Genomic DNA, 16,746 nt, shown 5'->3' on the forward strand with positions numbered 1-16,746 from the left:
CTAACAGCGACTCTGACAGTGGTTCAAATCACAGGTTTATGTTAAGGCGCTGTTTCTAATGCGGTATCGTTTCTATGGTAACAACTTCTACAGGACTTGGATGCTTTACTAGAGTGGAGTAAAAAATCTTTGATATGGAGAAGATTTCGGTGAGAAGCTGTATTTTCGAGATCACTTTTTTCTTTTTAATGTTGATACTTAAAAAAATAATAATAATAATAATTTTAATAATAATAAAATTATTTTTTAATTTATTTATTTTCATTGAATTATTTTTATTTATTTATTTATTTATTTTTACACTGAAGCACTTCACAGTTACACTCTATCACACAAAAATCACTTACACTGTAAAAAAAAAAAAAAACAAATATAATAAAATATCTTGTGTAAATGCAATAAAATCAGATAGAAAAGGAAAAATAAACTTTATCTATTTTGACATGAAAACATTTCCTCTTCCAAAAAGTATTTATTTTTCCAATCCAATTCCAATTTTTGCTGAATCAGTAATGATACTGGTTGATGGATTGGAGATGTCTCGAGTCTATTTAGCATGTTTTCCGTCGGAAGAACAGAGCTGTTAGTGACATGGGAATTTTTTTGTTGGTTGTTGAGTAACATAACAGGCTGGATTTCTTTCTCTTGTTGTTTTGAACTTAAAAATGGAGAAAAACGAGCAGATGGTGAGGACAATTTTGTTGTTGTAGCTATAACATAAGTGATCACAGGATCCACAATATAAATAAAATATTATAAATAAATAAAAAAGTATACATTTTTATTCTTTAATTAAGCAGTAGGAAAATGCTTTGTTTTCCAACATGACTTTCAAGCAATTTCGTTCTTATGAGCTGTATTTTAAAACCTTATACAGTGGAACCTCAACGTGGCCTCCTGGTGGTCCAGTGGCAGGATCCTGTGCTCTCATTGCCATGGCCCGGTTTCGATTCCCGGGCAGAGAGCTAACCCAGCCACTGAAGAGTTAACTCTCAGTGCTGGTCCCAAGCTCAGGTAAAATGGGAGGGTTGCATCAGGAAGGGCATCCGGCGTAGAACCTGTGCCGAATCAAAACATGCAGACCAAATGATCCGCTGTGGTGACCCCGGACAGGAAGTAGGCAAAACAACAACAACAACAACAGCGAAACCTCGACATTTGAATTCCCTCGATTACAAATTTTCGCCTCAAGAATTGAAATTTTGCAATTAATTTGCATCGGCATACCAAGCATTTTCAGCATACGTACAAACCGAACCGATTTGAAGGCCGGCTCAAAACTTGTTAGCGTCAGTGGAAAGCCAAGTGAAGCCAACCGAGGTGAGTTTACGAATATTTTTCAGTCAGGGAAAGCTATCAACCCATGATACCAATGTTGCCTTCGGCATATGTTCGAAAGCTAGATGATTTTTCAGGCGTTTTGTTGACAGATTGGTGGCGTGGGTGGTCTGTTCTATTTTTGGCCTAAGCTTGGTGGCACGACTTCCTGTGAGGACCCTTGACATGGAATGCTTGGCTTGGGTCAGTTCTTTATAAGCAGCCATACAGTTTACCTACGCTTCATACTGGTCATATTTTTGAGTAGCTGGAACGGATGATCTGCAATTACATTATTTCTTATGGGAAAATTCATTTCACAATACAAATTTTCACCTTAAGAAACTCACCTCCAGAACCAATTCAATTCATATGCCGGGGTTCCACTGTATATATATTCAGTTTATTACTCGACAGTCATGTGGATTTTATGTGGCATGGAATTTAACATAACATTAGAGTTATAGTAAATCTGCTTCACTCAACCAGTTAGTCTCGCTTTTTAGAAACGAATAATAATAAAATACGAATGAGATTTTTGGAAAAACGCTTGGATTCGTCAATAAAGGAGAAAAACCTATGAAGCTCATTAAAGCTGCTGGTTTAATTAAAATCTTGGATTTCCTCAGCAGTAGATAAAACAAACAGGGTTTTATTCTCTGCTCTCAGACGAAAAACGTTAGAGATCTCAAACTCATGCAATGTTTCCTGCATAAATATCAAATCTTGACGGAATAAATATGAATCTTGACCACTCAACATCGATATTATACTGATTTGTTCAGCTTCACAAAACGACACCAGGCCCAAAGGTGATTTCTTAATCAGAATACAGTCAAAGGGTTAATGGAGGTTTCTACTAAAGTCAGGATTAAAGTCATGACTCGATATTTTCTTTATTAAAGGCTGTATATACTTCATTTAACCTCCTAAACTTTATGAGGACGGTTTGTGTAGATTTGATTGATTTATTTCATGAAAAATACGAACCAGGAATCTGAAACCACTCCCATTTTTTTCTCTATAATTACAATGATGACACTATACACATTACATCCATAATATCTGCAATAACTAATACTTTAACTTCCTGCTTTAATCGTTTATTCTGAGAGTTAAAAATAAAAACCACCCATTAAATGAATTAAATCAGCATGAGATGACACACAAGGAAAACAAACAATTACAACATGCCTTATTATTATTATCATTTTATTTTTATTTATTTCTTTATTTTTTTTTTTCCTTAAACTCTGTCCACTCGTAATGGAAAAATTCAATGTTCTGCAACCTAAACAGCATAACATTTAGAAAGCAGTCATCCATAATTCACAGACTTCAGCTTAATCAAGATAAGCTTCCACAGGGGTTTAATATTTTCAATAGGAGGAGGAATAGATAGTTTAATTTCATCAACCAGTTCGGGAATAGAATTTATTCTAAAAGCTAAAGTTTGGCTCAGACTTTAATACACTTAATATAGAATTTTTTTAAATTATTTTTTTAGTTTTTATTTTAGCAAATCCTGACTGGCATGCCAGCCAGCTCAGTTTTTTTGCCCTTCATACCTTCACACTGCTAATTTATGCTTAAACGTCCTATTGTTTTTCTTTTTTTTTCTTGTGTGGCAATGTTTCATTACAGTCCGGAAAAAGAGAAAGCGAGAGAAAAGCGAGCTTAATTGTCTTTATCCATTGTCCGTAATCCTGAGCAGACAGCCAGACAGCTCCAACGAAGAGAGGAGGATTAGAATAAAACGAGTAGCACGGATAGAGAGAAAGCTCAGAAAGAGCTTATATCCTGCTTTTTTTTTTCCTTTTTTTTTAATTCAGCTGAATAATTTACCTGAGAGAGAGAAAGAGAGAAGAGAGAGAGAGAGCGGGGGAGTCCTGGAAGTGAAGGCTGTAGACAGATGAGCTTTATCTCGCTGCAGCATGTGTTTCACGAAGCTCTGGGCCTCCAGTCCTCCAGCATCGACTAGCTGTCAACCTTGTGGAAAAGACCACACGGCTTTCATTTAGAGAGATCAAGCGAGAGGTGGAGGGGGAAAAAAGAAGCATTCGTGCTCCTCTTTTCCCTCTAACCGTCACTTACTTCCATTTGCTTATTAAATATTTTAGGGAGAAATATTTTGCTCCAGACAATGAAAGGGCGCGTCTCCAGATGTCCAGACAGTCACTCGGATCGGCAGCGGTGTGTCACAGGAAGTAGAGGAAAAGATAGGAAAGGGAGGAGAGGATGGATTATGTGAGTTTGGTACAGCTTTAGCTGCCCCTGCCACTCCGGGTGGGTTTATAAAACCAGCCAAAAAAATAAAAATGCGCTCTAGGCTTTAAACGCTCTCTCCGCATTAGCGTGACGCGGTACAGGCATCACAGCAGGAAGCCGTCCATCTCCATGCAGATTCACCCTGACGGCCGCCAGGAAGCGAAACCGAAGAGTTTAATGTCGCCATCACTCACTCGTACAATCACTCTCACACACACACACACACACACAGTCTCATCAACACAAATAATCTCATTCCATTAACTCACATTTCACAGAATTGTATGATGAAAGATCCGGATCTTTAAAACGGTCGATATTAGGAAGGAGTCTCCAGTGTCAGGGGTTTATATCATTCCGAAATAAAACTACACTTTTCCGTTTCTCCCTGACGTTCAAGGTGATTTCACGAGAGAGAAGAAAAAGAAAGGTGGTGCCGAGGGAAAGAAAGACATCTATAAACGGATGAAAACTCGCACAGATTCAATTAAATGTCCCGCATTGTCGTTTAATTAGCGCTCCCTCATTCACTCGCCATTTTAAAGGCAACAATCAGGAGATTAACCGACTCCAGAAGGAGCACTGATTGTGGGACCTGAACAATCCGCATAGAAATGGAAACCTGAATCACGATTCAATCCCGGCGCTAATCCAGCTAAACTCAGCTAAAAAGCCAGCCTGCTAACCTCATCTTTCCCTGCACAGGCATTCCAGGGAGCGACTACATCAACGCCAACTACATCGACGGTTACAGAAAGCAGAACGCGTACATCGCCACTCAGGGCTCGCTGCCCGAGACCTTCGGCGATTTCTGGAGGATGATCTGGGAGCAGCGCAGCGCTAACATCGTCATGATGACCAAGCTGGAGGAGCGCTCAAGGGTAAGTCAGGCTAACGTAGACAGTTCATGCGAGTCCTGAGCTTACACACGTCGTTTTATCGTTGTGTTGCTTTATTTCCGTCCTCAGATGCCTTCATGTCTCTTCTCCAAGGCAAGACACTCCGCATCGTGTTTTTCTCAATCTGCTGTTTTTTTGTTTTTTCACTGATTTACCGCCATTTTGATTCCGAGCTTTGATTTGCTCGCGTTGTTCCATAACTCCAGTTTGCCAGCTTGCTAGCACTTGCTCTTATGCTAGCAGGAGAACGCTAGTTTGGCTGCTGTCAAAGTTGAAAGATGCTACGCTTTGCTGAGTCATGCTAACTAGATGCTAACTAGATTTTACTGTGGCCTTAAAACAGACTCAGTGTTATATTCGTGCACCTTCTTGGAGTTTATAAAGAAGAACTTTTGGTTAGCTTTCCATGCTAAGTGTATTCAAACTAATTATTCTTTCTTTTTTTTTGTTGCTAATTTACCTTCACATCTGAGGAAAAAGTTGACATTTCTGATAGTTTCGTGTTGCGTTAAACGATCTGAAGACGTGCTCATGCTAGCTCTGGCTAAACCGATATCCTCACAGAAACAATACTGTCAGCGTGAAGCTTTCCCGAGTGAATGAACTGACCACACAGCTGCGTTCCTTTCCTGAAGAGAAGTGTGAAAAACCTTGCGCCGCCTTTTGCAATACTGAAGAATTGACTAACACTTTTAAAGGTGCCGTTAGTCTCGTCTCTAATCGGCGAACACCTTTTCTGTTTATTAGCGCCGTATAGTCACCATGAGGCTCGTACTCGGCGCTCCAAGACTCCGAGCGTCTGCGTCTCTCATTTTGGCGAGGCAGCGGCCATACTGTAATGGAACAATGTTTTATTGGGCACTTGCTGGGATACAACAGTGTGTAATCATAATAAAGCCCGGGCCATAATGTGATTGGAAAAAAAATGCAGTTAGGTTGGTAATTATAGCGTCTGTCAGGCTAAGAAAAAGCGCTGTCTGCTTTAGTGCCTCTGCCAGTTTCAGCTCCGTTGCGAAATAAGGAGTCAGCAGAAAAGGGAACGAGGGGGCCTGATGTCAGTGGTGTCCTTTTGTTCAGTGTTTCCTTTCAAATCATCTTCCCGTGCCAAATGGCTGCGTCTGAAAGATTTATCCCGACTGCACAATTACTTTCACAGCAAATCTGTAACTTAAACATTGTTTTAACTGAATTCTGAGGTAATCCTGCCTGATTGGAGCATAATTTAGGCTGAACTCTTTTCAAACTCTGAGCTAATCCTGTGTTTGCATAATGTGGATCTGGCTAGTGATATAGCGTTAGCTAACCTGAGGTTCTACTAAAGAACTGAAGCAAAGGGAATCGTTTGTTTCTCTGACATACGATTAACCAGACTCTGTGTGTGCGTGTGTGTTTGCAGGTGAAGTGTGACCAGTACTGGCCCAACAGGGGGTCCGAAACATACGGCCTGATCCAGGTGACGCTGCTGGACACAGTGGAGCTGGCTACCTACTGCGTCAGGACCTTTGCACTTTATAAAGTGAGTCAACGGAAAATAATAAACCATCCTGAAACATCAAGCAAGGCTGATAACACACACCAAGACACGCCCACGTATTCACTCACACACCAACATTCTCTCTAAAAACATACATTAACAAACACCTGTATAATCACACATACACACACACACACACATCTATATTAACCAACAAATCTACATAAACCTTCAAACACCAATATAATCACACACACACACACCTACCTACATTAACCTTTAAAATCTACATTAACAATCACCAGTATAATTACAGTCTCCACACACACACACACATATTAACCAACAAAATCTACATTAACCATTAAACACCAGTATAATCTTAAACACACCAGTGTTATCCATAACACACACACACATCAATAAATTATTAAACAATAAAAATTTCATTGCACCGTTTAGATAAACTAACCCACCAGCATTGACATCTCTCACTCTCCCTCACACACACACACACACACACACACACACCACACCAATAACAGCCAACAGAAATCAACATTTACTGTCACACTCCCATCCTCCAATACACACACACTAATACAATATTAGCCAAAAAATCAATATTTACTATCAAACAGCAACATTTCCAATGTCCTCTCATTCTCCAAATCTCTCTCTCACACACACACACACACACTATAAAATGAATGAACTGGCATACACTATCATTTACTAACATACACAATCATTATACACTGATAATTTCTTCTCTAGTAAACTTTGTTAAACATTGTTTTTATTGGTCTGTGTGTGTGTGTGTGTGTTTTAACTGCAGAGTGGCTGTAGTGAGAAACGGGAGGTGAGGCAGTTCCAGTTTACAGCGTGGCCTGATCACGGGGTTCCTGAACACCCCACACCGTTCTTGGCCTTCCTGCGCAGGGTCAAAGCCTGTAACCCTCCAGACGCAGGGCCTATGGTGGTGCACTGCAGGTACACACACACACACATCATTATGCTTTTTGTTTACAAAAGTCACTTAAATTGACCAGTTTTAATGATTTACAAGGAGAGGCATGTGTGTGTGGGTGTGTGTGTGTGTGTTCCTCTTCATTCCATCCATTCTGTTCTCTACACCTCTCTTTCTATTTTTATTTATTTAGTTATTTATTTATTTTCCTCTGGTTCAGATGTATGTGCCTGAAGAGGCATAGAAAGAGAAAAATAAATGAAAAATTAAAAAAAAATAAATAAATAAAAAATTAAAAGAAAATCACACACTTTGTGATACTGGCTATATTAATAGAATTTTTTAATTAAAAAAAAAACAAAAAACCTTTTTCCCCCCATAATCCTTCTTAACTCCATTTGTATGTGATAAGAAATATTTAATAAATAAATAAATAAAGTTGAAAAACTTTCTTGGCATGTAAACGGTGCCAAAAAAAGTTTCAGGCGTGACGCACAAAGAATGTTCAGGACGGACGCCTCCTCTCTTTCACCTCTCTCCATCTTTTCATTTCTCTCGCTTGTTATTGTTTTTATACGATCTCGCTCGTCCCCTCCGTGTCCCTGTGTCCGCTTCTGTCCGTTTATCTGCTTCATCATGCTTCATTCTTACAACTTTTAATGGATGTCTGAGATGTGCTGAGATATAGATAGGACAGCCTGATATACAGACACCAGTGTAGTCTGAAAGAGAGAGAGAGAGAGAGAGAAATGGAACAAACTTGCATTAGGAAAGTGACAAAAAGACGACTGGATTAGTCAGGAATTAAAAGCAGAAGTTAATTAGTGCTCCCAGCAGACCCTCTTTCAATTGAAAGCCTTTCACACACACACACACACACACTCTCTCTCTCTCTCTCTCTCTCTCTCTCTCTCTCTCCTCGCTGAATGCAGGAATTAATGTCAGTGCTTAGACAGCGACTTTTAATTCCTCTGGCCTGCATCAGATAAAGAGAGCTCAAGCTGCAAGTCTTAAGTCCTTTAGAGAACATGGGACGATATCTCCAGCTCCTTTCAGCTGACCGTTTCAGGGGTTTGAAAAGGGATAAAACGGCGGATTTGTTTGTTTATTTATTTATTTCTTTCCTTCGGTCCGTCAGAGGGTTTTTGGAAGGTGTCGAGGCAGCGCAGCGGGTCGTGTGCACTCCGGAGATTATAAAGCCGTTTACGCGAACGCATTTGCAAGTCTAAACAAAAGAAGAAGAGATTGTTAGGCTCGGTGGTAATTAACCAGCAGTCCTCCCCCGCAGCTCCTGGTGTAATTAGCTGGACAGAAAGAGAGAGAATGAGAAAGTGTGTGTGTGTCTAACCGAAAAAAAAATACAGTTAGAGCACTGAGAAGAGAATTTACCCGTGAAAAAGATTTGCTCCAAATTCTGATGACATATTTAGCGTGGGCAACAACCAGTGTGTGTGTGTCTGTGTGTGTGTGTGTGTGTGTGTGAGTGTGTGTGTTTACATGTTTGCACGCATTCCTCTCCAAACTTTGATTTATTTATTTATTTTTCTTCAAGGATCATTTCTCTCAGATTACCCATAATCCTCTTGCACATGCCATCTAATCCAAACAAAAACAAATATGGAGAGAATTTTTATTTATTTATTTATTTATTTATTTATTTATTTATTTATTTATTTATTTATTTATTTATTTTTAATATCTGCCCAAGCCAGAAGTTATTTGCTCTTTAGTGTAAGAAACCGGCCAGTTGAAAATGGATTCCTGTTATAGACGGGTTTAAAGTGATGTAACAAACAGGTGTTTAGTACCTGTCCCTTAGTGTCATAGACACCTGTATGATAGTATATAGATAAAAACAATAATAATAATAATAATAATAATAATAATAAGTCTATGGTGTCTGTGACACTGATCGAGAAAATTTGGTTTAAATACAGCACAGAGCTTCTATATGAATAAGTTCAGACATATCAGACGTCTCTCCCGGATGTCCAGCATCTCCGCTCTACTAGGATCCTCATTAAATTCCAATAAAAATCATCAAGAGCTGAAAAAAGCTACTCCGCTATCCAGATCTAGCTAGCAGGTTTAAATTCGGAGGCATGCTATTGGACACCACTCTGATTTCCTGTTAAAAAACCTCCCAAAACATTATAATCAGGCATCGTGTGTTTAGCATCAGTGTCTATTTGTGAGGTTTACTGTTAGCATGCCGGCTGTTAGCTAGTGCGAAGTCAGCATTCCTTAGACACCGTCTCATCTCAGAGCCTCGTCCGTCTCCGAACGCTCTTAACCCCGAAAAAGAGACATCCGGAAAGATGTTTCCGTAGAGTCCTGGGCTTGATATTAAACCGCGGTGTCATTTTAAGAAGGAGGCTGGAACACAAAGCGTACGGCCGCATGATCCCAGACGTGGAGGATAGCCAACGCTCGCTTATGACTCCAGTATGTGAAATCAGACATGCTTTAAAAACGCATCAATCACACAGGCCGTCTCTCTCAGAGCTGAAGTAAAGCTCATACGGGAGAGCAGTAAATCCGGGGAACGCGTTTCCCCGTTCGGCCGTAAAGAGGGAAGTCATGGCAGGCGCGTTTCCCGCCGTTGCACAAGACGAGGGGTTGTTGTGGCGACGGGCGCTCAGAGACGTGTGTAGCCAGGCGTTATGGCAGCAAATGGGAAAGCCCATCCACTGGCATGATTGGATGTTACAGGGGTCAGTAGTTTCTGAAAGAAAAAAGAGAGTGAGCCAGAGAGATGGGGAGAGAGAGAGAGAGAGAGAGAGAGAGAGAGAGAAAGAAAATGTAGTCCCCTGAGGTGCGCATAACTTGGTTTGTACACAGTGTACCGTCACGCTTTGCATGTGGTTTTGTGTGTGTGTGTGTGTGTGTGTGTGCTGTTGTGTATTCACGCTGTGCTGTCTAAATGAGTCCCACTCAGGTTAATGAAGTGAACCTGAAGCCTCTGTAGAGGAGACAAAGACGTGGACATCCATTGCCTTTTTTTTTTTTCTTGAGCGACATTTCCAACTCCAGGGGTGAAGGAATTCAGTCTGTCTGTTTCCCCGTCTCGGGTTTCAGGGCCAGGGACGAAGGGACAGAAAGAAAAAAGAGAGATAAACAGTGTATAAAAACGCAGAGGTGGGAAAGACAGGTTGACAACTTTCTGAACAGCAGTGCGTGTCGTCGAGGTGCTCGCAGACCAGATTGAATCCATGTGCAGAGAGGTTTAAAAAGAAAAGAGAGAGAGAGAGAGAGAGAGAGAGATTTTTTTATCCCCTAGTACCCCATGAACTCAGAAAGCTAACGTGTGATTCATTGTAGAAATATCTGGACAAATCCCTCACCATTCCTCCAGATTTCTCATTCAGCAAAGAAGGACAGGACCAGCTGCTCATTAACAAATCTCTCTCTCTCTCTTTCTCTCTCTAGCTCTCCCTGTCTCTGTTTCTCTGTCTCTGTCTCTCTCTCTCTCTGTCTCTCGCTTTCCCTCTATCTGTCTCTCTCTCTCCCTCTGAGGACATGAGAGCAGGGATGTATCATTAGACAACATCACAATTACAACCATATGCTTGTTGAATAGAGATATTGAGTAACACATGTCCCGGGACCCTCGATCGATGACGAGGTGATTTTTCAGCGCCGGAGGTGAAGCCTGGCTCGGACCTGCACCGCTGATCTCATCAAGGAAATGAGCACGTAGGAAACCAAAAAGCTCACCACTTTTTCACTTCGCCAATCAATCCCCCGAAGCACGTTAGCGTTTAAAAAGTCCTCGTCTCGGCTCGGAGCGCGCCGCAGGTCGGAGCGGTAATGTGGAAATTTGCAGCGTTTAATGAAGAGCTCTGGCTCGGCTGCCGTTTCCCCACCATTATGCCTCGTTAGCGGGGAGCGCTAGTGCTAATCGAAGTACAGCTAATCGAACTCAGCTGCATTGCGAGAGAGGGTGGTGGGGGGGTAGACGAGAGGTCCTTCTGTTTGTGAAAGTCACAGAGACGCAGCTTTTAGAGGTGGATGTGATTCTGAAATAGAGGGTTTGCTATAAAGAAGAGAAAGTGAGTGAGTGGCAAATAGACAGGTGGAGGTGGAAAAGCAATTGTGGAGTTCTCGTTTGCTGCACTGCAGTATCTCTCACCATCTCTGATTACTGTGTGCACTGGGCCAAACCTAGCCTACTACACATCCTCTCTCTCTCTCTCCCTCTCTCTCTCCCTCTCTCTGTCTGAGCTGAGGTAAGGTTTTCACCGTTCCCTGGCACAGCTAACTCCCCTCCCTGTCTTCCAGCAGCAGATGAATGAGTTTGCTCATCTCCTGGCTAGCAATCACACTCTGATTATAATGCGTATGCTGGCAGCGTTTAGGCACGGAATGTTTTCTACACGAACCCCCCGAAGTGTGCACCTGGTAAAAGCCCCTCTTAGCATCTCCCTACTGCGCCGTGTTCACTCTCCAAGACACGTGCATCCAGAAGACGCAACTGGTTGTGTTCCCAAAAACACGCCAAACGATGTGGTGCTTGTGTGTACGATCCAACAGCAGGTTGCTAAACACTCGGGAAACGGAGCATGCGGATGCTGTCTGAGATCTTATTTTATATCGAAATAGAACAATTATTTAGTGTTATTTTAGCAAAGAACACTGCAGTTAGCATGGTGGGAGCTCAACTGGTTAAGGTTTTAATTTGTTGATTGGAAGATTGGGGTTCAAGCCTCAGCACCACCATTCTGCCTCTGTTGGGCCCTTGAGCAAGAACCCCAACCTCCCCAATGCTCCAAGGGTGCTGATTCATGGCTGACCCTTCACTCTGACCCCAACCCTCCGAAGATGGCATATGCAAAGAAAGAATTTCACTGTGCAATAATGTATATGTGACAAATAAAGGCTACTTAATAGAATAACACTGAATGTTGCAGCTAGCTGAAATTAGCCTTAGCGACAGGACTTACATTTTGAAATGTCTATATTATACATTCAACATTTAAAGATCTAAAATTTCTCGCAATAAAATTTGTCAACAATTATATTTCAACCAAGCTAATACATGCCATCCATTATACATAGTTTCACGGTTCTTGAAAAGTGTAAAGGAAGATTTTTTCTCTCCGAGCAGCGCCGGCGTGGGTCGAACCGGCTGCTTCATCGTGATCGACGCCATGTTGGAGCGGATCAAGCACGAAAAGACGGTGGACATTTACGGCCACGTGACGCTGATGCGCGCCCAGAGGAACTACATGGTGCAGACGGAGGACCAGTACGTGTTCATCCACGATGCCCTGCTGGAGGCCGTGACCTGCGGCAACACGGAGGTCCCCGCCCGCAACCTTTACGCCTACATCCAGAAACTCACCCACATCGAGACGGGAGAGAACGTCACGGGCATGGAGCTGGAGTTTAAGGTACGTCAGTGACTAGCATGCTAACTTCCCATAAATAATGCTTAAAGTATTTGCATTAGTTAGAGTTAGTGACAGATTAAAGCTCAGGGTTTCTTAAATAAATGAAATGATTACTTTAATGAGTCGTTAGTTTAGCAAGTAAACTTGCAGCTAGCAATGCTCTCAAATAGCGTGTAATCTTTTAAATATGCGATCACGTTTCCTTAAAGACGAAACCCTACACAATCAATTCACGTCACATGTTAAGAGAAATCCAATCTCAACCCCCGCCTTAATCTTCCTTCAGGGAAAAAAAACCCTCATCTGGTCCCAGAAAGCGTTGTTTTGCCTCGTGTCATTTGACTCAGCGACATTTTACAGTGACTGCACTGCAGTTCCTCAAACAACAGGAGCAGTAAGAAAAATGTATTTGCCGAGAGTCACAAGGTGATGGAGTTTCCCAGGGTGAGTAAATCGCCCCAGTCCTGCAGCGCCAGGCGTTTTCTAGGGCTCTACCCCCTCACAGAGCCACACTGGGTTCATTTCCACTTCACTTTACTGCTGCTGCACAGACTGTGTGGGGCCTGTGGTTTCCTCCGTGCCACTTAGCCACCACTTTAATGCAGCTACAACCCCAGGACCCTGAGACCCTCTCACGCAAGCCTGAGCAAGAACTCTCTCTCTCTCTCTCTCACTTTCCTCTTCTAACTTCTGTCTTTCTTTCTGTTACATCTCAATACATAATCACACATCCTACCTCTTCCTCATCTTCCTTTCTATCTTTCTTTCGCTTTGTTTCCAATGACAGATTTTAAATTCTCTTCGCGTGGCAACATCAAACTAAACCCGTATGAAGAAATCCGAGTACTCCATGTCTAAACACATGTTACACAACTCAATTCAGGCATCACTGCAGCGCACTGCTCTATTTACCGCATCTAACCTGATCCAGGCAGCGTCAGGGCGAAGTGCGTGCACTCTCTGATTAGCTCGTGGCTCTCGCTCTCATTTCACTGATAAGTTACGCTGTGTTTCTGTCCACCGGGAGTCATTTCTTTGTATTATTCACTTCACAGAGACGATCATAAATGGAGCAGCTGCAGTCCCCGAACACACCAATGTGTGTGTGTGTGTGTGTGTGTGTGCCTGAGAGAGTGTCTGAGAGTGTTAATGTTTGTGTGTGTACAAGCTTTCTGTTACTATTAGGATAGTAGCAGTGTTTCACTTTTGATGGAAAGATGGATGAGAAGGAAAGAGAAGGAAATTGTGGAGAGAGAGAGAATTTATGACTATGAGGAAAGTGAAGTTTAGAGATGAAACAGAAACAAATGCTAGGTTGGATGGATGGACAGTTCGGTGGATAGACGGATGGATGGATGGATGGATGGATATATGAATAAATAAGCAGGTGATGAACAGATGTTTGGATGAACAGCAGCAGAATGCATGTATTAATAGACCAGTAGCTCTAGGGATGGTTGAAAGGATGAACTGATGCATAGATGTTTCCATGAATACACACATTCATGAACAGATGGATAGATAAATAGATCTAGCCTGTTAATACAAGTGTAGATGTACAGATCGGTATATGAATAGATGGAATGAATGATAAAGTAAATATTGTGTTTGCGGGTGAATGAATAGATGAGCTGGATTAATGCAGGAATAGCTAGATTGGTGGATGAGTAAATGTCAGACTGTATGAATAGATCGATGGATAAATGGATGGATAGATAATCGGTGCAGTAAATGGAAGGGTGAGTGGATCGATTCGTTAATGATGGGTGGATTTGTAAATAGTGGATTGGTTGGATCAATAGGTAGATGGAGGGATAGAAAAATAAATGGATGGATGGATGTGTAGGAATAATGTTCTGGTCACTCCTAACCTCTCTGCTGTTTACTCTGTAGCGTTTGGCCAACACGAAGGCTCACACGTCACGCTTCATCAGTGCCAACCTGCCCTGCAACAAGTTCAAGAATCGGCTGGTCAACATCATGCCATACGAGTCGACACGAGTATGTCTGCAGCCCATCAGAGGCGTGGAGGGATCTGATTACATCAACGCCAGCTTCATCGATGGCTACCGGTGAGTAAAGACGAGAGTTCTCCCTGATCACATCGGAGGTTCTTTATTAGATCTACTGAATCATCTATGTTCAGTAACATAGATAGTTGGAATCCTGTAAATCCATTAATGACCTTCTTACCTATTCATATAGGAAATAAATGGAAGAATGTTTTGCATAGATAAAGGAACTTTTTATTTTCTGAGAAGAAAAGTGCATCAAAATCAGATCCAACTTGTATATCTGACCTAGAGACCTTTGTTCTTCAAGCAGAGACATCCTGTCAGGGCTATAATTCACTCTTATTGTTTGTTTTTTCTTCTTCACCATCCAGGCAGCAGAAGGCTTACATTGCCACGCAGGGCCCTTTGGCTGAGACCACAGAAGATTTCTGGAGGATGCTGTGGGAGCACAACTCCACCATTGTGGTGATGCTCACTAAACTCCGAGAGATGGGCAGGGTAAGAGACATGGAAAGAGCGAGAGCGTGTGAGAAAGAGGCGTCTGACATCTGCTCAGTTATTCAGTTAGAAAATTCCGCCCACCTGGAAAAAACTGAGTGCAGGGCAAATTACAGCATGCTTTAATAAATAGATGGAGAGTGGAACGAGAATCCCACACACTCACTTTTTTATGCCCTGCTGTTCCATTTTTTACACTGTAAGGCAGGTCTATAACCAATAGCTTGTAATAAGTGAGAAATTGTAAGCCTGCACACCCACACTTTATGACCGTAATCAACGGCTTGTAATATGCTTGTAATATTTATTTTTTCTTTTTACTGGATAAAGATTGTTCATGTACTTTTAAGACTCAATGATTTGTTTATTCTATAAGGAATAACGTACTAGGTGAAGTCGCGTCTCCGTTCCAATAATATTGCCCTTTCATGTTAACGACAGTGATCGTACGAGTGAACGAAATTTTTGTGTGTGTTTTAGGAAAAATGCCATCAGTACTGGCCAGCGGAGCGCTCTGCTCGGTATCAGTACTTCGTGGTGGACCCCATGGCCGAGTACAACATGCCTCAGTACATCCTACGAGAGTTTAAAGTCACCGACGCCAGGGTAAGATTTTCATCTCACATGTCATCTCTGAGCTCTGTAGAGTTTTATAACCTAGTTCTTGTACAGTAACTGGAACACGCTTGATAGTTTGAGAATTTAAATCCCGATGATGTCACGCCTATTCGTGACTTGGAGATCATAGCTGGACTGGGCCTCTGAGTAAAAAGCATATCATCCCACCTAGAGCATAGAGTTTCCTTCTACATCTTGTGATCATAGTGAGCGATATTCAGTTGAGAAAGCTCACATAAACCCTGTTTGGCAGCTAGCGCTCTACTCCAAGTGTCTTCAGCTGCTCTGGTGTTGGACGTGCAACGGTTTTGAAGAGATTTGTTGGCTTTCCTTCGCTTCTGGGATTGGAGAGCAGTTTAACAAAGGGAGATGGGCTGTATATATTGGCAGATTGGAAGAACGTTTAATAAAAACAAAGACCGTCCCAAACGCAAGTTGAAGAGGAGATTTAATGAAGGAGTCTAGCCAGGTTAGACTGGAGGTTGCGGTAAGTGCAAGAGAAAAGCAGCAGAAGGCCAGATTTAGTTCGAATCCCTGTAAAAGAATGGATACACAGTATACAACAGAAGAAAGGAGAAAGTCACTGAACAATAATGTGTCAGAAGGAATAGTCTGCAAGTTTGTTGTGTAGTCTCGATCAGTAACAGTGCACCAAAGTGCTGAGGATGAACAGACCATGAGGACACGCTGTACAAGTCCATGTAATGGTCAGAATGTCCTTCAAAAGAAGCAATTGAAAGTTGATAAAAATGTAATATAGAGATGTCCTCTAAACCACTTCTGGGCCTTTACTTGTAGTGTCAGATTTTCCGGTGATTTCCACGTGTACTGTTCTGAGCAGAGGTGAACTTTTCTGTCAGGTTGGTATAGAGTGCACTGGAGTAAATAATTACAGACGTTGTAACACGTCAGTCCCGAAACAAAGGCAGCGACTTCTAATTCCGCCGGAGGCTCGCTCGCTCCTCGGTTTTAGAGTTCAGCCCTATGGCAGAACTCAGAACGGCGTAGCTTTCCATATTTAGGCTTTAGTGTATCTCGGAAGCAACTCACACCTCCAGAGCTTTGCTCAATAACACGCCACATCAAAGGAGTCAGTCTTTTTTTACGCCGCCGTATGTTAATACGATCAGGTGAACAGTGTCGGATATCTTTTGTTGGCTTCGAGTCTCTCAGGGATTTGGACTCCTCCGCATTTGCGTAACTCTCTGATATGTTTTGAAGAGTAGCACGAGCATCAGGGTGCCATTACTGAGAAGAGCGAGATATCCCTGTGTGTCTGAGTTAAAACTGTCAG

At 42.0% G+C, this 16,746-nt stretch overlaps 1 protein-coding gene across 33 annotated transcripts in view; it reads left to right on the top strand.

Annotated features, from left to right (window-relative positions):
- LOC131349460 (receptor-type tyrosine-protein phosphatase delta-like) overlaps positions 1 to 16,746 on the top strand; it is a 403,614-nt gene that overhangs the window by 370,663 nt on the left and 16,205 nt on the right. For all 33 annotated transcript variants that reach the window (XM_058385154.1, XM_058385153.1, XM_058385162.1 and 30 more), the window contains 7 exons: positions 4,291 to 4,466; positions 5,881 to 6,000; positions 6,797 to 6,951; positions 12,036 to 12,321; positions 14,215 to 14,393; positions 14,708 to 14,834; positions 15,315 to 15,440. In XM_058385154.1, coding sequence (XP_058241137.1) covers positions 4,291 to 4,466; positions 5,881 to 6,000; positions 6,797 to 6,951; positions 12,036 to 12,321; positions 14,215 to 14,393; positions 14,708 to 14,834; positions 15,315 to 15,440 — 1,169 coding nt within the window. The remainder of the gene's footprint in view (positions 1 to 4,290; positions 4,467 to 5,880; positions 6,001 to 6,796; positions 6,952 to 12,035; positions 12,322 to 14,214; positions 14,394 to 14,707; positions 14,835 to 15,314; positions 15,441 to 16,746) is intronic.

This window comes from Hemibagrus wyckioides, linkage group LG29 (genome assembly GCF_019097595.1).
Source record: "Hemibagrus wyckioides isolate EC202008001 linkage group LG29, SWU_Hwy_1.0, whole genome shotgun sequence".
Classification (NCBI taxonomy): domain Eukaryota; kingdom Metazoa; phylum Chordata; class Actinopteri; order Siluriformes; family Bagridae; genus Hemibagrus; species Hemibagrus wyckioides.